Source organism: Castanea sativa, chromosome 3 (assembly GCF_040712315.1).
Source record: "Castanea sativa cultivar Marrone di Chiusa Pesio chromosome 3, ASM4071231v1".
In the NCBI taxonomy this organism is placed as follows: domain Eukaryota; kingdom Viridiplantae; phylum Streptophyta; class Magnoliopsida; order Fagales; family Fagaceae; genus Castanea; species Castanea sativa.
Window position 1 is genome coordinate 3,846,115 of NC_134015.1, and position 23,115 is coordinate 3,869,229.

Sequence of the window (23,115 nt, forward strand, 5' to 3'; positions counted from 1 at the left end):
AAAATTGGATAACTTGTAACTACAACCCTGTGTTTTATATATATAGCTATGACATAGGTTTTTAAATTTTTCTAATTACAGCCCCTGTGACATCCAATTATTCTTTTATATATATATATATATATATATATATATATATATATATATATATATATATATATATATACAATTATTCTAATGAACTACTTTAATCTACCTTTTTTTTTATAAAAAAAAAAAATCAATGGAATTAGCCACATAGGATGGAGATTCGATTGTTATGATTAATGGAAAATGAGAGATTCGAACAATGGTTCTCTTTATAAAGAAGACCAAACAATGGTACTTAATTACAAAATTCTTGTCACGTGACTCTCTCTTTTATGTTTCTATTAAATCCATTAATGGTATGGTTTAAATAAGCAATCTATGAAAGAAATTGATTTAGAAAAATTAGATACTAGTATGTTAGCATATATATATGCACACAAGTCAATTAAAAAAGTTCCATAAAATTAAATACTTCTATACGTGATTAGAAAATTTTAAAATACAAAGAATGTCAATAAATCTAAATTAAATTACTAGTAACTAGTAGTGACTCGCAAGATGGGTGAGAGATCTTTATATATTTTGAACAATACTTTGGTTTTTCTAGGATCTGCACGAACCCAAAAATAATTATTGGTCGAAGCAGCTTATTTGAAGGAGTCCAACCTAATATAATCTGTTGTGAACAAAACCAATTTCAATCAAGTCATTGACATTTATACTGTAAGTGATGCATTAGTATAGCTAATTAATATTGACTTATTTTGTTTAAAAAATAATTAAGTTGGATAAAAGTATGGTTACATCTACAAGAAATGAAGTTTGAAAAGCCGTACCCAAAAACGAAAAAGGAACAGAAACAAAACAAGCACAAATGTGTTTTGATAACATTTTGAAATATAAATGTACGAAACATGTTTGCTTTTTATTAATTTTGGCAATAAGATCTCGATATTTATACTCTTTGGTCAAAAGAAATATTCTGTAACAGGGTAATTAAATGTGGCTGATCAATCAATCAAAAAAAAAATGTTGCTGAAATCTTAAGCCAAATAACAAAAGTCTTGCATATAATATCTTCGTTTCAAATTCTGACTATAATATAGATGAAATCTTGTCAAGATTGAAATTTTCACCAAATGGCCACTTAACGGGTAATAATTGGATACTCCGAAAGTATCATAAATGTGTACTCTCTTTTCTAACATAACTGTGAATCCTACTAATTAAATTTATAGTGAGACCCACGATTCATGTGAGAGGGGGGAGTACGCATTTATGGTACTCTTGGAGTATTCAATATTTTTTTTTGCAAGAATTGTTACAACTTAGTTTGCAACAAATAGAAGATAGATGCTATAAAGTGAAAAGCATAATGGAAGACCTTATTCTTCTTTCAATTTTCATTTCCCTAAACAATATTTGAACCTAATAAACACTAGTCCCATGCAAGGACTTTAATTAATAATCTCATAAATCACTCATATCTCCTCCCCACACACAACCCATCTCTCTCTCTCTCTCTCACTCCCCCCCCCCCCCCCCCAAAAAAAAACAAAAGAACACACATAAAGCCCATTAAATAAGAGTAGCACACAACTTTTAAAGACAATATTTACAGCATAATCCTAGAGCAAACTCAAGAGATGGTTTCCAATAAGATAAGAAGCATAAGCATCATGAATGGCATACTTGACCTGTTCATGTGAAAAAACCCTAGCACCCTAGTCAGAGAAAGTAACACCTTTTGGCTCCTCATAGTACACCCCAACTTCACTAGCTAACTCAACTAAAACACACCCATCAAGATTTGGCTTCTTAAGAACCCTAGCAGCCAAATGACCCAATTCCACACCAGTCTTACAACCAAACATCTGGGGCCATTGTAGTATTTTCTTGACCTTATCATTAACTCCAATGCCAACAAAACACACATTTAAATCACTCAAAAATTTCTTGATGGATTCAGGAAATGAATCCAAGTAGTACAATTGAACTATAAGACAGCGAGTCCCAATACAAAGGATCAATAACATTGCACCATTGCAATTGGGTTTGCACTTGATATCAAATGCCACAATAGGTGCGACCAAAGGCTTTTCAAAGGAAGACCTTAGCTCATCAATATGAGCATCTACTAGAACAGCACGGTCCACTACACTTGCCTTTACATAAACTCCTTGTATTTCTATTTCATACAAGCACATTTTGGATAGGAGAGAAATGGGAATCATAGTGTTTTTTTAGCTTTCTAACCTTCACCCTAGCTAGGCATGATGAGACAGCACTAGCTGCATTGTGTTAGTTTATAGAAGTGAGAGTTTGGTGGTTTGGTGGCAACTGAACTTCAATTACTTTCTGCTCATGTAAGTTGTCTTATTAGTTTAATAAAGACAGTAAAATGTCTTATTATATAGTTGGTAAAGTTTCTTGATGTTACACCTGAAACTCAGAGTTCTCTCATTTTTATTGAAACAGACAATGGGAAACTTCCAAATTTTAAAAACAATGAACATTGAATTACTTGGTAAAGTTTTTTAATATCATACATGAATCTTTCAACCAAATCATACTTTTGAAACGTAAATTCATAAAATGTCTTATTAGGTGGTAAAGTTTTTTGACGTTACACTTGAATCTTAAAATTCTACTTTATACTAAAATGACTTGGTTGGACAGCCTCCAAATATGGAGGCAATGAAATGTTAAATTACTTTTCTCTTGGCGTTATACATAAATCAATTAGGAAATAAAAATTGAGGTGCTTCCCAAAATAAAAGTCTAATTAATGAGACTTCACGGATTAAATAAAGAACACAATAATGGCTTGTTAAGAATTCATTGGAACCGGTTTAATTGACAAGCAGACCAAATGCATGCACACAAATTTCTACTCTGATTGCTTAATGAACAAACTTCACTTCTTTGTATCCCTTTCTATAAGCAACTTAGAAGGTAAATTGTATGAGTATCGAAACTCAACATTTTATTTCCGTCATAGCCAACTCAAGGTACATGAGCTTTGATAGAAAAACTATGCCAAAGTACCAAAGTAAATTTAAATAGTTAATTCCCAAGATTGATAAAGGCTAGCTACCTCTAAAATGTTTATTTAATAAAAAAAATCCTCAGCATCAAGCAGCTATTTGATCTCCGATTACACCAAAAAACCAATTGATATTTTAGTCTGATGATAAAAAGTAACAATCAGAATCAAACGACATAAGTTGGAACTATCTCTAAAAATAAAAAAATAAATAAAATAAAATAAAAAACTCATATAAAGTTTATAAACTAGATATGGAAAATGCAAATATATAGGGGTAAAAAGTTTCTCTTAAAAAGGAAACACATTCCTTGTATGATATCCTCCATGGAGGCTAGCCAGCCCAACAAACTAGACTAGTGGACCATTTTTTTGGAAATTTCCTCCTGCAGTAATGCCATGGCCTAAAAAACACTATTGGGTGCGTCTGTAGATTTATTCAAGAAAAGGGTAGGGGGGGGGGGGGGACAAAGAATAGGCCCTAGCCTGTTGGGAATGGTAATATTTATTAAAAAAAAATTATAAACTTAATTCACTTTTCAAAATCTAATTTTCACAACACTAAAATCCATAATTAAATCATCCAAATATATCACACAAAACAAACCAAAATAATATCAAATACGGTAATCCTAATATTTCGTAAATTACAACAACAAAAAAGAGACAAAAAGAAGCAAGAGCGGCAGCGGGATTTGGTAACAAACCTGAAAAAAATTGGAGTCGTGAAAAGATGAGGTGGTAGGAGCGGTAGTCCTTGGCAATGAGAGAAGGGGGTGAAGAGAAGGAACGGTAGAGACTTGGTTAAGTGGGATCGGTGGCCTGAGCATGTGGAGTGATTCTTTTGCGGGTTTAATGGGCTTCGAGAAGAACAAAGGAGGAGGATGAGAGAGATAGAGAGAGGCATTGATGGGTTTTGATGAGAGAGAGAGAGAGTGATTTGTATTTCCATGTATGTATGTGAGAGAGAGATTGTTAACGTTAGGTTAACCGAATCTCTCTTAAAATAACATACTTTTGGCATGATGATTACTTTACAAGTATCCTATTTTTGGCAAAATAGTCACTCCACAAGTCTACAAGAGGAAATTTTACATATATACACTCTTAAATTAAGTCTAAAATAAAATTTCTATCTTATGTTAAAAAATTAACTAAATAAATTTTTTTTTTTAAATCTCTCTTAAAATTAGTCATGTGCAACGTAATGACCATTGCATATGCATCGGTTAAAATTGGTCATGCGCAAAATACATAACCATTGCATATGTATCGGTAGAGACACTGTAGTTGAATCTTTTTATTTTTTATGAACGTGTGGTGGTCCTGGTGGAATTTATATTACTGTAAGACATTATTGACACTCACTCGAACATTTGATTAAATTCCCATAGTTACTGTAGACATTATTAATACTCACTCGAACCTTTAAATAAAAATCTATCCCCATAGATAGTAATGACATTGCGTGGTGCAATTTCTGTTAAAGAAGATGAATTGCATTTCCAAGAGGTGAGAGATCTAAGTGAATCTCGTGTCGGACTTTTTTCTCGATTGAGCGCCAAAGAACGAGGTTTGTGTGTATTTATGTGTTGTTAGATTGTTAAAAACTTCTTAAATTCTTTTTCTTATTTAAAAATGGAGGTAACGCTTTTTTATTTTTTATTTTTTTTATATATACTATTTTCTCTGTGATCTTATCTTGCTAGTTTTCTATTGTCTCTGTTTTTGCTATGTATATTTTTTTTATTTAAAAAAAAAAAAAAGTACTCCTAACTTTTATGCTCAGTAGTAATTTTTTTCCTTGTCTTTTATGCGAGCTATATTCATTGCTTGATTATTTATGCTTGTAAGTTATATTTATTGTGTGCTACTTTGTTATTTTAAATAACAATCTCTAGCAATTTCTCAAAAAAAAAAAAAAAAAGTGTGTGTGTGTGTGGAGGGGTCCGGAAACAAGATGAGGGAGAATGGGAAAACTGGGAATGATTTCAATGAACAATTGGATAATGTCTCTCCGGGCCATAGCAGAAGAGAGAGAGTGTTGTAAAATCTCTGCAAAGATGGGCTGTTTCACAGTTGCCTTTCTAGATAAAATGATGAACGAACTTAAAAGTTATTCTTGAAGGGAATGGTGGTTCACAGCAAAGGGAATATCTGAAGTTGCTGCAGAAGCACAGAGCACAGCTTGAAATGCTCGTTGCTATAAATACCGGAAGTCATGCATTCTTGCAACCCAGAATCAGTTTGTCTCTCTCTCGGACTTCACTCATATCTTTGGGTACTAGAAATGCAGAAATGTGGAATGTCAAATCCTACTTCCTAGTTCCTACCAAGAATTGTTCTTGTATGACATGCACCAATGGTAAAGGTTTCTGTAATCTTTGCATGTTTGAAATCTGTAACAAGTTTGAATTTGAAGTAGATGCCTGACATTTGAAGTGTGATACATGTTCACATAGGATTCATATGGATTGTGCTATTGGTAAGAGTAAAGCCTGCCCATCTGAAATAGTTTTCAGATGTCAAGACTGCTCCAATCTGATTGATCAGATAATCGAGTCATGTTGCAAAGCCTGTGACTGGAGGCTCTGATAAGGGATTTTGATCTTTTTATTAGGATCTTACATGGAAGCAATAATCCACGGAGGGAACTCTTTTGGAAATGCGAACTTATTCTTCTTCAAACAATACAACGGGAGCAACTACTCCTGAGCAAGCACTGATCCTAGCTGATTTCTTCCATACTCACCCCACTGTCCGAACTCGCATCAAAGGTTTTTCTGAGTGTGCTCGGAATACCCTTTTTCAACGCTTGGGCACCTTGCTACACCACCTGTAGTTTGTTAGGGCGAGGGACTTTGATGAAGCAGCAAGGGTCAAGTTCAAGAGGCCTGGGATGACCTGACCAGTTCTGGGTGCGAACCTCTGGATTTGGAGCTTGCGGTGACTCAAGCTCTTAATGTAGAGGCGACAAGAAGGAAGTGGGAGGAACTTACAGCGATCATCCTAGCCTCGTGAAGGGACATTCAAGCCTGCCAAGATCAGCTGGACAACCTCCCAGTCCACAACCCCGATGACATTTTTCTTCATCTTTAAAGAAAAACTAGCCATTAATAGTTGAACAATTTTTTTAAAATTTCACTTTGCTTAAAGTTATGATGGCTTACCACCGCGCACCTTAGTGGTCACTCCACAAATATAAATGCTTGTGGGGTGTGAGGGGCAAGGGCTGGAGTTCAAGTTTTCAAAAAGGAACTTCACACACATATACACTTAGATCATGCTAGAGTAGAAATTCTATTTTGTAAAAAAAAAAAAAAAAAAAAAAAAAAAGTTACGATGACTTGGAAAAAGAAAAAGAAAATATACATAAGAGATTACTACTACTAACAAAGAAAACATGTTTTTTCCTTCAAATTATTCTTGCAAATACCTGAATTAATTGCTTACTAATAAAGAAAATATATACGGTGAAACCATGGACCTTATCTATCACCGGATTTGGTTGATGTTTTCCAATCTAATTTACCCTAATAATATTGCCTTATCTGTTTCTCAAAAAAAAAAAAAAAAAAAAAATTTCTTACATAGAAATATCACAAAAATAGAAAGAATGTAGGGAACACTAAAAATTTATAAAGCAACAAATGAATTATATTAATGGATATACCAACATAGAATTGCATTAAACGTCCCAAGTCTCAAGCACAGCAAGTTCATCGATGCGTTATTCAATCAAATTAGCAAAATGCAAAAACACCATTTTTCTTTCTTGAATATTTATTAGAATAAAAAAATATATATATGATCAATCTTAAAATTTGTAGACAATAACGTTTTCTTTCTACGTCAAATTAAAAGTGACAAATAAGAAGTACAATAAGAAATAATTACATAAGTAATCATCTTACATATTCCCTCATCAATGGTCTTGGAAGTAATAGCAACTTCTCAATTTATGACTTTAGCTCTTTAGCATCTGCTTCAATAACTTTTTTTTTTTTTTTTTTTGCTAGCTGCGTGATGCTGAGGAATTTTTTTTTTTTTTTAAATAAACATTTTAGAGGTAGCCTTCATCAATCTTGGGAATTAACTATTTAATTTTCTATCAAAGCTCATGTACCTTGAGTTGGATATGATGGAAATAGAATGTTGAATTTCGATATTCAGTGTTGCAATATCTCATGAGTATCAGCTCTATATAAAATAATTGAAGTAAAATGTGAACTTCAGCTTTCTTGATAAGTTCTAATACTCATACAATTTACCTTGTGAGTTGCTTATAAGGGGTACCAAGAAGTAAAGTTTGTTCATTAAGCAACCAGAGTAGAAATTTGTGTATTCATTTGGTCTGTTTGTCAATTGAACCAGTTCCAATGAATTTCTTAGCAAGCCATAATTGTGTTCTTCATTTAATCAATTAAGTCTCATTAGACTCTTACATTGGGAAGCACCTCAATGCTCATTTCCTAATTTCTCAATGTATTTGAGAAAATAACTTTGGATTGAAGGAAATCAATTTATGTATAACACCAAGAGAAAAGTAATTTAACATTTGATTGCCTCTAATATTTGCAGGGCATAAATAACGGCAAGAGAATGTGAATCTACCATTAGCCATGAGTCTAATCGAACATTTCATCGCCTCTATTATTAGGACAAAGCAGCAGTAAGGTGAATCTACCATTCTTCTCAATAAAAAAATTAAAAATTCAAAAAAAAAAAAAAAAAAAAAGGTGAATCCCCCATTAGCCATGAGTCTTATAGCTCAATTAAAATATCTTGGTGTCTTCAAAAGAATATTTTAAGGTCCAAAATCCTCCTCTAGCAAAGGCATAAATTAATATACCAGTATATTTATATAAGCACAAACATATATGGAGGGATAGATAAGTAACGTAACTTACATTAAATTTATTTATTTTTAAAAGGAAAAGATTAAAAAAAATGAAAAAGAAGTGACTTACATATGTTGTAGAAGATAGTAAAGGGACCCATAAACACCAAAATAGAAGCCCACACCCATTGAATGGTAAAAAAGAAAAAAAGAAAAGAAAAAAAAAAGAGAGAGACTTTAAAGGTGGGATATTTAAATAAATCTTTTTGTGGAGTCAATTTTATAATTAATATTATTAAGGAAAGTTATAGAAAATTAGGTTGAAACCCTAACTATATATAAACTAATTAAATCCGCGTATAACTACATATATTTTTTAAGGAGGAATTCTCAATTTATTCATATAAAAAAGGATTGGTAGTAAGAGCTTAAGAAATTTTATCCTTCGTCAAATCTAAGCTTTATATAAAATTAGAATATTTTTATATGGGTATTTTTGGCCAGTAATGAGACCATTTATACATCTAATGAGTTTTATGATGTAAACAAAGAAGGATTTAGGTTAGTTTTTCCAGTAATTTGGACGCTAAGTATCTGTTACTGTCTCAGTAATTTAATATTTTTTCTATGCCCATTGTTGCATGTAAATGTAGATAGAATTGCAGATTGTCAGGCATGGTAGGTCAGGTTTTTCTTTAAACATTTGTACAGAAGTGTTGGATTGATTGAGTAGGAAAAGTCTACTGGTGTATGCTTGAAGTCTGACAAATAATCAGATGTAACAAAAATAAACAAAAAAAAAAAAAAAGATTTTGTTAAGGTGTGTCTTTAAGGTACACAATAATTAATTATTTTTAAAAATATTTTCTTGAAAATTGAAAAAGTATTGACAGTTTTTTTAATTTTCGAAAAAATATTTTCAAAAATAAATGGTTTAATATGTACCCTTAAGGCACACATTAACCGGACCCAACCAAAAAAAAAAAGAAAGGTGCATTAGTATAGAAGAAGTTAAGTCCAGTGGTGTTCTTTTACAATTGACTTTGACCCTATATGGCTATATGTATGCTTTAGGCGTTATTCCTAGGGAATTAGTGGCTAAAAATGTCCAATGATTTTCCATTATTAACCCTCCTCTTAAAGGACAAAATAGCATCACAGAAGGCCTATATATATATATATATATATATATAGGTGAAAATCATTGAGTATTTTTAGCAATTTCTCTTTTGACGGAGTATTGTTATAAGTTTTTCTTAAATTATTTTATTATTAAGTAAAAGGTACCTAGAAAAAAAAAATTGTTTTAGGTAATATCTAAAGATTTTAGAGGAATTGTTAAGAAGAAATTCTTTTGTGGTGCGTTAATTGAGGTAAGTAGCATTTTTTCTAATTGGTTTTACTTTTGCTTGTATTACTTTATTTTAGCTACTGAATATTGTTATACAATTGTTACAATTTTATTTTTTATTGTTAGCTACATTGATTTAAAGTAAAAAAAATTTAGCTACTGAATATTGTTCTACAATTGCTACAATTTTATTTCAATTGTTAGCTACATTGATTTAAAGTAAAGAATAAAGAATTTTCATAAATTTATTTGATTACTACATATATATATGATTTTATTTATGTATTTGAATGAGATATATTTGTTAGAACTATAATTTGCTATATATAATTTTGGACAATTCGACTATGTTTTGACTCTAATACCCAGTCAATGGGGGTTATTCATTGGTATCGAAACTAGTTTTATCTTGGGCATCATGAGCCTATTGTGTTTCTAGACTCAGCTAATGGGAGATATACATTAGAACATAACTAGTTTTCTTCTAAATCTGATGCCTAGTCATGGGAATATAGCGTAACCATAGTCATAAATATATAAGATTGTTAAGAATGTGACTATGTTTGAATTTATGAATTATTTCAAGTCTATGAAACTTTTTTAGTTTATTTTTTGAAAACCTATAGTATATTAACTTTGACATATGTGAAATTTTTTGATCTCATAAATTTATATTGTTTTGTCAATTTATATACTTGTTTCAATTAGTTTGGTATCTGGTAACTTATTGAGTTGTCAACTCACTCTCCGTTTTCCCTCCAGTTTCAGATTATGAAAAATAACAAGTTTTGAAACTTTTGCTGAGGGTGTACGCTTGAATGGAGATTATGAATTTTTGAAATAAAATGATCTTGTAATAATTATTAATTAGTATATCTTTTGTTTAACGGTCATGAGGTTTGGATTGTTGTTTGTATTGGTACTTTGGAAATCTTTTGACAACTGCATTATTGAGGATGATTGTGGATTTACTGATGGAATTTTCTTTGAGGATAATTTTTAGTTGCCAAGAAGACCTTACACAATAAAATGCTTTGACCTCTCTGCAAAAATAACAACCAAAATCAGCATTAGTTCCCAATTAACTCTGCCAATCCCTAGACATTAAGACTTAGCTTCTTGACAAGGCAACTCACCCATAAACACAATATTATTGCTCTCATTGGAAATATATGGTACATGTGTAGGTTTGAGAGACAAGGAACCAGATCCAAGCTCGATGCATCAAGGGGGTCCAAAACAAGTTTAATATTAGAGCACCTAGGTAACTAGGCACTGAAGCTTGACCAACAACCGGCTTTCCATGCAATAGCATAGCCACATGTAGAGCCGGGTGGGCATGGCCCCCCTAAATTGTAAACGATTAATCCCGTGCCATATTATTGTTAGGGACTTAAGAGTACTAACTTTCTCAAACAGTGAAACCTTTTCATTATGCATGGTACCACTATTAATTTTCGCATGCATTTTTGTACAAGTGTATATGAATTTATTATATCTTTGTGAAAATATTAACATTTTATATATACCACAGAGACGTGGACTATGATTTTGTAGAGATCTATGGGTTACAGTGGTTTTAAGTTTCTATATTAAACTTATATGTATGTTTCATGTATTGGGTTCATTGTAAAATTCAATTTAAAATTCAAAATAATAAAGATATATAAAGTCATTTACAAGTTTTTCATTATAGACTAAGCTGTAAGCTAGTGGTTGAACTACGATAATTTTTTCTCTAATTTTTTTTTTCTTTCTACTTTAACACAGTATCAAAGTTAATAGTCCGTTTGAAGAAAAAAAAAATCTAGAGTCATGAATTCTAATTAGTTTAACTAATAAAATCTCTTACTTGTCAAATAATGAATCAAGATTATTTTTCCCTTGTGGTAATTATCATAAAATAATTGTTATAGATTCAAATCTTATCTTTTACCAATGTTACACCACAAGAGAGAGAGAGATACATTTAGCGTAATTTTAAGCAATATTACACCACTAAACATTTGTTTTATTCTATGTAAATTTTAACAAATCTACTATTGGATATACCTTCTATACTTGCAAAATTTTAAGATGATTGGATAACAATGACTATCTCATTTATAAAACATTTAAATTCAAGTTTTTGTATTATAAAACTATGGGTTGAAGTCGAGTTTATTATATTCAATATTTGATTTTCAAAAACATAGAGATCTAATAATAAATAACATGAAATTGACATAAAATTGTTATACGTGTTAAAAACATAGAAAACTTGTAATTCAACTATGTGATTTTCAAAATATTAATCTCATAAAGTGGAACATCTATTTATTTATTAATTTATTACATATACGATATAGGATTTGATCTAATTCCGGCAATAATTTTATTTTTCCGTAAATAAAAAAAAATCTATAGATCTTATTTTGGAAAGCATATAATTTCCCATGATTCAAAAAACTAATACCAAAGAAACAACTAATTACCTTATCTCATCCCCCTTCCCCTATATACGTATGTGTGTGTGTTTCTCAAAAAAAAAAAAAGGAGAGAAAAAGAAAAAAGGAAACAACTAATTACCAACGCATATAGTACTGACAAGATAAAAAAAAATAAATGCATACAGTTTATTTTGGTAAGGAATCCAATATATGATAATAATTAGGAAATATACTAGGAAACATAGTTGGAACCATTTCATTTACATTTATGTTAAATAGTCTATTTTATTTGGAAACATTATAAATACGCCTTACATTTATGTTAAGAAATCCAATTTGTGATTGTCCTTTGTCCATTCTTTATTTGCATGCTGAAATTTGCATATGGCATGTTGCTGTGGTATTTACTTCTATAGATGTCAAGAGAAATGATATTCATAAGCAATTTTGATATAAATAGACCATCTTCCACCTTTCCTTCCAGTTCCACTATAAATTTTTTATTGATGTTACCTCATGAGAGTGTGTATTAGATGACAGTGATCTATCGGATCAGTGATTTACCAGACTTCAACATTATATGTAGGTTGAAGACTTTCCGGGTAATGCATGAATATAGCCAGGTTGGTCTTCAATAAGGTTAGTTTATCTTGATTTCTTCTTCTTTATGATAATCAATATTAAGCTATGTCTTCCTTACTCTTTATTTTTGAATTTTTGGTTGCAGATTGTGTTAGATGATTTAAATCATCCATTCAAGAACTTTAAAATCTCTACCGTGTGCTATCAATCACAATCACGTATGGAGCATACCTACCTTGAAGGACATAAGAATGTCTGTGCAATTAATGTACATAAATTATTCGAAATTTGTAGTAGAAATGGCTTAATTAATATTATGCAAAAGAATGTACCTTATTGTTTATCTAGCATTTTGTTGATAAGTGAAGCTTGGGAGATATAGTGGGTTAATATTTGATTTCACAACCAACTTGCCTTTGGTCATCTTCCCAAAAAACAAAAAAACTGCGTTTGGTCTCAACTCACAACTCAGATGATGTATGTTATAATCAACTTGCCTAATAGCAATTCTTTTTCCCCACAGAAAATTGGATAAACGTAGCAATCCAATGCTTTTGAACTATTGATAGGTAGGACATAATAATATGACAGTAAGGTTGGTTTGTTTGTTTGTTTGGGTGTTTTTTTTTTTTGTCTAACTACATTCCTTATGACATCATATATTATTATTATTATTATTATTATGTTTTTGAAATAAAATATCAAATTTTTAAATAATTTAATAGTTATAATGTGAGAGAAAGGATTTAGACCCTATATTTTTATGTTGAAAACACATAGAGATGCCAATTGAGCTATAAGACTCATGGTTAATAGTAGATTCACTTGACTACTTAGTCCTTATAACATTTTAAAATAAATAAATAAAACCTTTTGGAATCATGTTTGATTTTTATTAATTTTGGCAATAAAATCATGATCTACATGTGTACTTTTTTGTCCAAAGAATTGAGAATTCTTCTCTAACACAGATTAAATGTTGGTGAACTCTATAGCAAATGATAATCTCCATTCAAGATAGATCCATTGCATAATTTGGATTGAGCATTACGTTTAGAACTAAATATATATTCAATATAGTGTCATTCAGAATTTATGATGTGATAATATGCGTATTGTTAAATATATAAAAAAAAAATTAATTGTAAAATGGATTTTGTTTTTTATAAACGTAATATGGATTCTTTTTCTCGATTCCAAGTGAAATAGAGAGTCTATGCCAAAAAAAAAAAACACAAATCTTGTATTAAAATTCGGAAGGATACCCTAATTAGTAGTTGACTTCAATATTTAAAATCGTGGCATGTTTCATAATTTGGTCAACTTCGGACTACTATGGAACTATTAGATATTATGCATGGACCAAATCGAAGATAAATGTTATAAAGCAAAAAGAAAGAAACAATAAATCGCTAATTAATTATTCTTTCTCTTTTCAATTCTCAAAACAGTATTTGAACAAGCTTGGAACTGCATCTCCATTCCCATGCAGGGACTAATAATCTCATAGATTCTCAAATCTCAAATTAAAAATAAAAAATAAAAAAAACTTTTAAACACCATCTTTACAAGATAACCTAGAGCAAATTTAAGAGATTGGTTGCTATAAGATAAGAAACATAAGCATCATGAATGGCATACTTGACCTCTTCATGTGAAAAAAACCTTAGCACCCAGTAAGAGAAAGTAAGGATATGTTTTCAGTTTTTGTTTTCTATTTTCAAAAACTTGTTTTTGGGAATATAAAAAAAATATAATTTTCTTATATTTTTGAAATAAAAAAACATGTTTAGTTAGTTGAAATTAAAAAAATTGTTTTTTGAAAAAAAAAATAGAAAATACTAAAATATGTTGTTATTAGGATTTGAAATCTAATACTAACTTGCTAAAGTTTCGTTTGGGAGTTCATAAAGGAATGAAATAGAATGATCATAAGGGAATTGAATGTGTTTAAGTAAGGAAAATGAATAGAAAACAATGAGATGAAATGAAATTAAGTAATCTTGATTAGATGTTTTAAAATAAATGAATGAAAAGGAATGCCAATGAATGAAATGTAAAGTAATTTTGTTTGGGAGTAACATGAAGGGAATGAAATGGGATCATTTTATGACAATATATCTATTAGACCCCCATTTTAAAATAAATGGTTGAATATATAGGAGTATTTTGAGAGTTTTAGTAAAAAATCATTAAATTTAATTTCATTCCTTCCTATTTCTCCAAATTTTAAGGGGAATGAAAATTTGAGGTTTTAAGGGAATGAGTGTTCCCTCCTACCCATTCCATTTTTTCCCACTGAAACCCCTAAACAAAGGAATGGACTTTCCATTCTTTCCATTAAAACTCCCAAACAAGAGAATGGGAGAATTAGGGGTGGCAAAATTGGACACTACCAGCGAACCCAACATAACACGACACGAAATTAGCAGGTTATGGGTTGAGACTTAATGGGTTCGTGTCATATTTGGGTTGACTCGATGAACTCGTTTGATAAACGGGTTGGGTTAGGGTTCAATCTATGAAACCCGTTTGACTCGTCTGACCCATTTAATTAAATGAAAATTTACCAATATACCATTCAAACTATAGGTATATAAACTTATTAGTTGTTATAGTTTATTTTCTTTGACGTATTGTGATTGATTATTTATGATATTGAGATATGCTTTAATTTTAAATGATTATTTGTGATATAATTACTCACTAGTTCTGAATTTTATATTTAAAATATTTATTTTCTTGTTTTTCCATAAATGTTTTTCTTCATTTTGATAAAATCAGATAAACAGGTCAACACGACTGACCCGTTTAATAAATGGGTCGTATTAGGGTTGAGGAATCTTGACTCGTTTAATAAACATGTCGGGTTAGTGTTAACCCATATAGTCGGACACGTATGAGTTGACATGACACAAACCCGACACGTGAACACGAATTGCCATCCTTAGGGAGAATATTCTAAAATCATTCTTTTCATTCCTTTCTATTTCCTCCTCCCAAATAAGGCCTAAATGAGATAAATTCATTAAGTTAAATGTATGTTTTCATTAACTTTTGAAACTAAAAACTGAAAACAACATTTTGTATGTTTTCATTTTCCTTTACAAATTAAGTTTTAAAAACAGTTTTGATTTTCTGTTTATTTGGAGTTGCCAAATAAACTTTTTAGTCTCAAAAATAAAAAATTATTTTTTAAAACGAAAAATTAGAAGAAAAAGACAGTTACAAAACTCTGACACTTTTGGCCCCTCATAGTACACCCTAACTTCACTAGCTAACTCAACTGAACCACACCCATCATGATTAGGCTTCTTAATAGCAGCCATTGAGCCAAATGACCCAGTTCCACGTACACCAGTCTTACAACCAGACATCTGGGGCTATTGTAGTGTTTTCTTGACCTTATCCTTCACTCCAGTGCCAACAAAACACACATTTGAATCAAACAGAGAAGCCACAGCGTTAATAAAAGTCCAAACGTTAATAAAAAAAATATTTTAAAAAAATGGCCAAAATAAAAGTACAAACGTTAATAGAAAATACAAATAAAAAAACCAAAGAAAATTTGTTAAAACAGAATATCCCATAAATTTAAACAGTCAAAGAGAGAAGCCACAACGTATTGCATGCATACATCTGAAAAACAATTCTCAAACTAAATTAAATTAAATTAAAGTTTTTTTCCTAAAAAGGGAAAGGGAAACAATCTACCATCTAAAAAGCCTGGACATTTTATTTAGGATATCGTACTCCTATTGTATCCGTGTTATACTAATATTGTACTGATGTTTTATATTATAATTTTTCAAAAATTACTCATGTTGCTATATTGTACTTGTGTTTGTGTCCGTGTCCATGGTTCCTAACCTACCATGCCCATGCTCTCAACATAGACAGAGACAACAAGCTCCAAAACACATAAATTTTCACTGGAGAAGGACAGCATAACTATTATCCATTTCAACAAGTAAAAATCATACTGCTAGAGATTGTTATATAAAATAACAAAGTAGAACACAATAAATATAACTTACAAGCATAAATAATCAAGCAATGAATATAGCTCGCATAAAAGACAAGGGAAAAACAATTACTTTTTAAAAAAAATTAAAAAATATATATAAATAGCAAAAAAAGAGAAAGCGTAGAAAACTAGCAGATAAGATCACAGAGAAAATAATAATATAGTATAAAAAACGAGCGTTACCTCCATTTTTAAATAAGGAAAAGAATTAAAAAAGTGGTTAACAATCTAACAACACATAAATACACACAAACCTTGTTCATTGGCGCTCAATCGAGAAAAAAGTCCGACACGAGATTCACTTAGATCTCTCACCTCTTGGAAATGCAATTCATCTTCTTTAAAATAAATTCCACCATGCAATGTCTCTACTGTCTCTATGGGGATAGATATTTAATTAAAGGTTCGAGTGAGTATCAATAATGTCTACAGTAACATGGGGATTTAATTAATTAAATGTTCGAGTGAGTGTCAATAATGTCTTACAGTAACTTAAATTCCACCAGGACCACCACACGTTTATAAAAAATAAACAATAAAAAAATTCCACTACACAATGTCTCTACAGATACATATGCAATGTTCATGTATGTTACACATGATCAATTTTAAGAGAGATTTTTTTTTAAAATTTATTTACTTAATTTTTTAATATAAGATAAAATTTTTATTTTAGACTATGTGCGTAAAATTTCTTTCTGGAAACTTGAATTTGATCCTTAATCCCCCACTGCCACAAGAATTTTCTACTTGTGGAGTAATCATTATGCCAAAAGCACACTTTTTTAAGAGAGATTTGGTTAACCTAACGTTAATGATCTCTCTCTCACATACATACACGGCAATACAAATCTCTCTCTCTCTCTCTCTCTCTCTCTCTCTCTCTCTCTCTCTCTCTCTCTCTCTCTCTCTCTCTCTCTCTCTCTCTCTCTCTCTCTCTCTCTCTCTCTCTCTCTCTCTCTCTCTCGTCAAAACCCATCAATGCCTCTCTTTATTTCTCTCATCCTCCTCCTTTGTTCTTCTCAAAGCCCATTAAACCAACAAAAGAACCACTCCACGTGCTTAGGCCATCGATCCCACTTAACAAAGTCTCTGCCGTTCCTTCTCTTCACCCCCTTCCCTCACCGCCAAGGACCACTACACCTACCACCCCATCTTTTCACGAGTTCGATTTTTTTCAGGTTTGTTACCAAATTCCTCTGCCTCTCTTGCTTATTTTTGTCCCTTTTTTTTTTTTTTTTTGTAATTTATGAAATATTAGGATTACCATATTTGATATTATTTTGGTTTGTTTTGTGTGATATATTTGGATGATTTAATTCTAGATTTTATTGTTGTGAAAATTAGATTTTGAAAAGTGAATTAAGTTTATAATTTTAATATATATTACCATTCCCAACAGGCTAGGGCCTTTCCTATTCTTTTTTTGTTTTGTTTTTTTTGTCCTTTTCTTGAATAAATCTACAGATGCACCCAACAGTGTTTTTTAGGCCATGGCATTACTGCAGGGGAAAATTTCCAAAAAAAATGATCCATTAGTCTAGTTTGTTAGGCTGGCTAGCCTTATTTACACCGGGAGGACTGTTTATGTGGTCTATGCAAATGTAAAATGTAGCCATTATATGCATTCACCTTCTTATAATGTGTGGACCCTCACAACATGTAGACCTCATATAATATAGTCGGTGGCTAGTGTTTTTTTTTATAGAATAAAAGCTTGGAATTTCATCGAAAGGAGATCAACCATTATCGGCTAAAATTAAGATAGAAGAAATGTACGGAGGAACATCCTCCTCCATCCACACTAAAAAACCTCTAACATGTCTAACATATTTAGTTAGGTTGTGAGCAACAAAATTACCAAATGAGTAGTTAGTTGGTTACATACAATCGCTCCATGAGATATTCTTTCCTTCTAATAAAAATGTCACTTGTTGATATTGAAGTCATAGAATGGACCCAAGCTCTCAAAAGCACGTGAAAGAGAGTTAAGATGTAAAGAAGTTCATAGTTTTGACTTTTGATCCTCTCATAGACTAAGACAAGTCGGGGTTGACTTTAAATTTTAAAGCCATTTATGAAATTAAACGTGACAAATGGCAAGGATTAAGAACCCGTCATCTTGAGTTTCTAACTTGTACTAAATATATTTAGGACATGAAGGGCACATAGTAAAACATCACACCTGTACCACAAAGCAATCAAATTTCTTTAACATACATTCATATCCATAGTCAAAGCTAAGGATTCTGTATCAAATTTCAAATTTTGTTAATTAGTCGGTAAAAACTTTTCTCAGAAATTGGAAAATGCCGAATATTTTGGAAATCAATTCCATGTGGTGCTAAGAACTTTGTGGACCAGTGATATAATCCGGTATCTTCATTGGTAGAGTTTGAGTTTGAATCTCCTTCACTCTGCATTACAAGATTGTTGAGATAACTTGCCTAGTCCGTTTTTTCAATGGTTCCGGAAGATGTCTACATTGTCCAAGATTGATTTTCAACACGCCATCTTGGGCTGGACTTGAGATTTAGCCAATGTCAAACAGAAGCTCCTTCATTATGCTAACTTGGGCCGAGCCTGGTTTTCACCAAATACTTTTTCAAAAAACTAAAACAACCTTTCATATCATGATTTAATTTTCCACATGTCAAAGGCATTATTAAAATAATAATAATAAACCTTTCAAAAAAATAATAATAATAATAATAGTAAATTAAAATTAATAAATAAATCTCTTATGGTCTCGTGTCTTAGGAAGCAAATATCTTCTTCTTTTTTTTTCCTTTTTTTTTTTGACAGAAAAGATAAAGGGAGCAAATATCTATTTTTAAATGAGCATAAATGATTCCATAAACTCTAGGAGAGATTTCTTATTTTTCTTCTTTTCTTCCTTTGTGGGCATTAAGAAAGTTACAATTTATAGTTGATGCATTAACATAAAAGATGGTATTTAGTCTGAACATGAAATATGCTATTATACAAGAAATTTATAGATAATTATAAATTATAAAATCTTTTGTTGTCAAATACTTAAATTAGAATCAAATTCATTCTACACTTAAAAAAAAAAAATCCTTAGTGTTTTTGCTTTATACTAAAGAGCAATCATTATGAAACGAATGCAATGAAAAATTCTTAGGTACTTTCGGAGCACGGATAAATTGTGCTCATTCTCACATTAAAGTGGATCCACCATTAATTTAATAAATGGGCCCCATCATGAATGTAAGAGGAATGAGTACCATGGACCATACTCTGGAAGTACCTAAGAATTACTCACACGTGATATGCTCTAGTACTAGTTAACATATATAATCTATAATTATCTTATTATGACAAAAATTCAATTTCCCTAGTTTTTTTTAATAAAAAAAACACTATAGATCTTATTTTGGAAATAATTTAATTTCCTATAATTCATTTCTATTGAAAATAATTCATACCAGGGAAACAGTTCAAGTTACCAATACATATAGTGTGCATTTGGGTTAAGATGAAAAATTAAAATTATTTCATTGTTCAGCTTATTTTTGCTACTATTCATAAGTTCCACTGCTCTTTTTAGCACTATTCATGAGCTCCACTGTACTATTTCAACTAATTTTTACATTTATGTACAATATTTTTAGGAATAATTTTTCAATTTCAGCAAAATAAGCGGTATCTAAATACACCCACAATAGCAAGATTAAAAATTAAATGCATGCCATTTATTTTGGTAAGAATCCTGTCTATGATAATCCTTAGGAAATATTCTTGGTAGCATAGTTGGAACCATTTCATTATTGTTTTTATTTGGAAATTGTATAAATGTGCCTTAACATTTATGTTAAGAAATCCAATTTTTGATTCTCCATTCTTTGTTTGCGTGCCAACGTTTGCGAGAGGCATGTTGATGTGGAATATACATTTATAGATATCAAGATTAATGATTCATAAGCAATTTTGATTATAAATAGACCCTCTTGGACCTTTCTTTTCACTACGGGTCCGTTTGGATAGAGCTTATTGCTGAAAATTGAAAACTGAAAATTGAAAACACTGTACCAAAATAATTTTTAAATGTGTGAATAGTACCGTGGGACCCATTTTTAATAAAAAAAATTCTGTAAAGTGAAGTTTGTGGGTCCCGTGAACAGTACACAGGACCCACAGATGTGCTGAAAAGTCAGCAAATGCGGTTACTGTTCATGCACAGTAGCATGAACAGTAGCCGCTGTCGCCCTGACCCGTGCATTAGCAGAAAAAAAAAAAAAAAAAAAAAAAAAAAAAAAAAGCAGAATCGTGGACGCTGGACGCTGGCCACTGTATCCAAACTCAGCCGTAGTCTCATGAGAGTGTTTGTTAGATGAGATTGATCTATCGGATCAATGATTTACTAGATTTGAAAATCATGTCTAGGTTGAAAACTCTTCGGGTAATGCATGAATATAACCCAGTTTGTCTTCAATCAGGTTAGTTTGCTTGATTTCTTCGGCTTAATTAATGACAACAAATATCAAGCTATGTCTTTCTTATTCTTTATTAATTTTTGGATTTTTCATTGCAGATTGTGTCAAGCGATTTAAATCATCCATTTGAAAACTCTTGAATCTCCATCTTATGTTACTATTTACAGGCACTTATGGCGTGTTCCTGACTTGCAAGGCGTAATAATGTATGAGAACTTGTATAATTTAATTCAGTTGTAATTGTAATAGCAATATTTTACAATCATAACAGAGTCTTAATCCCAAATATTTTAGGAGTTTGCTATGGATCCTCAACAATATTATTCTATAACAATATTTACCTAATCCCCAATCTTTCTTAAACATTCATTGAATTAGTCACATGTATATCAGTATATGAACCCATATAGTATAACAGTCTCTTTTTTATTCAACCTCTTATGGTATTAGATTATTTTCATTTCATTTGACTAATTTCCATTAGATCCTTTAATGATCTTAATAAATAATGTATGGAAGTAACACTATTCATACTTTATTGGCTGATATAAATACGTGTTTATTTTTAGCCAAGTAATAAATTTAAATATGTGTTTTAATTTATTTAGAAAATTTTATGATCAATGCCTAAAGAATTGTATATAAGTTTTGAGAGATGCTACGTCCACAACATTTTTATAACATTTTCACAACAAATCAGAGGTGGTTAGTTGTTATTGGTTCAAATTTAAACCTAACACTAAGATTACTTTTTTGTCCCAACAATAATAACTAGTAACAACCTGCCACTTAGGATTTGTTGTAAAAATATTGTGGATATATCATTTCTCATAAGTTTTACCTATAAAATATTTTCACAAGACTCACAACTAGGAAAATTCCATGTGTTTTCTCAAAAAAAAAAGGAAAATTCCATGTGTGTAAAACTTTTAGTGACTAGCAGTCAGTCAATGACTCCGAGACGGGGGATCTTTATTTTGGAGAATAATTCGGTTTGTTTAGGATCTCAGGGTCTGCACGAATCAGAAAAAATAAATATTGGTCGAAATTAAGGTGCCCACCCTAATAAGTCAAGTTTCAGCAAATCATTGACAATCATAATGTAAGTGTTAGATTTTTCTTGTATAAAATAAGTATAAGGAAGTTCATCAAAAAACAAGTATAAGGAAATCGTTGACACAAGTATAGCTAATTTTGATTCTCAAAAAAAAAAAAAAAATTATAGCTAATTTTCATGTAAACATAAGTAAAAAAAGAAAAAAGAAAAAAGAAAAAACAGAATTATAGCCAGTTCTTATTGATTTAATTTTCTTAAAAAATAAGTTGGATAAAACTCATAAAACTATAGTTACGTCCAGAAGTAGTGAAGTTTAAAAGTTGCACATAATCAAATAAATTTTTTTTTTTTTAACAAAGAAGTAATATTTTGAAATAAATATATAAATTTACGAATCATGTTCTATTTTCAATTAATTTTGGCAATAAAATCTCGATCTATATTCTTCTTTGTCAAAATAATTTTTCTCTAAAGGGTTGTTAAATGTTGGTGAAATCTCTGCGAAAGATGAAAACTCTTGTATATATTAAAATTTGGAAGGATATCCTAGTATTTTCATTTCAGATCGTGCAATATTAATGTTTCATAACGTGGACAAGTTCTGCCTTATATTCCATATATAAGATATTATGCATGGAGAAAAAAGAAGGTATATATATATATATATATATTTATATATGAGAAATGATATGTTTACAACGTTTTTACAACAAATCTTAAGTGGCAGGTTATTACTGATTATTATTGTTGGAGAAAAAAAGTAATCTTGGTGTTAGGTTCAAATTTGAACCAATAACAACTAACCACCTATGATTTATTGTGAAAATATTGTAAGAATGTTGTGGACGTGACACTTTTATATATATATATATATATATATAGTGAAAAGCTCAATGGAAGAAACAATACCATTGCTTATTCTCTTTCATTTCTCATTTCTCAATATATGAATCTTTTTTTTTTGTTTGAGAATCACAATATATGAACCTAAGAAGTAAGAACTATCTCCAATCGCATGCAGGGACTAATTAATAACCTCATAGATCACTCACATCTCAAATAAAAGAAACAAAAAACATATAACCTAGAAAGCCCATAAAAATAGAGCAAACTCAAGAGATTGTTTGCAATAAGATAAGAAGCATAAGCAACATGAATGGCATACTTGACCTGTTCATGTGAGAAAACCCTAGCACCCCAGTTTGAGAAAGTAATACTTTTTTGTTCCTCATAGTATACCCCAACTTCACTTGCTAACTCAACTAAACCACACCCATCTAGATTAGGCTTCTTAAG

The 23,115-nt window shown here is 30.7% G+C and overlaps 1 protein-coding gene across 1 annotated transcript; it reads right to left on the reverse strand.

The window, feature by feature from the left end:
- Positions 1–1,754: 1,754 nt before the first annotated feature.
- LOC142627953 (uncharacterized) lies at positions 1,755–2,237 on the reverse strand. Its single transcript, XM_075801855.1, has one exon. It carries the CDS (start codon positions 2,235–2,237, stop codon positions 1,755–1,757), a length of 483 nt encoding a protein of 160 aa, XP_075657970.1.
- Positions 2,238–23,115: the final 20,878 nt, after the last annotated feature.

Coding starts and splice junctions, on each gene's coding strand:
- LOC142627953 (XM_075801855.1), bottom strand. CDS start 2,237: ATGTGCTTGTATGAAATAGAAATACAAGGAGTTTATGTAAAGGCAAGT.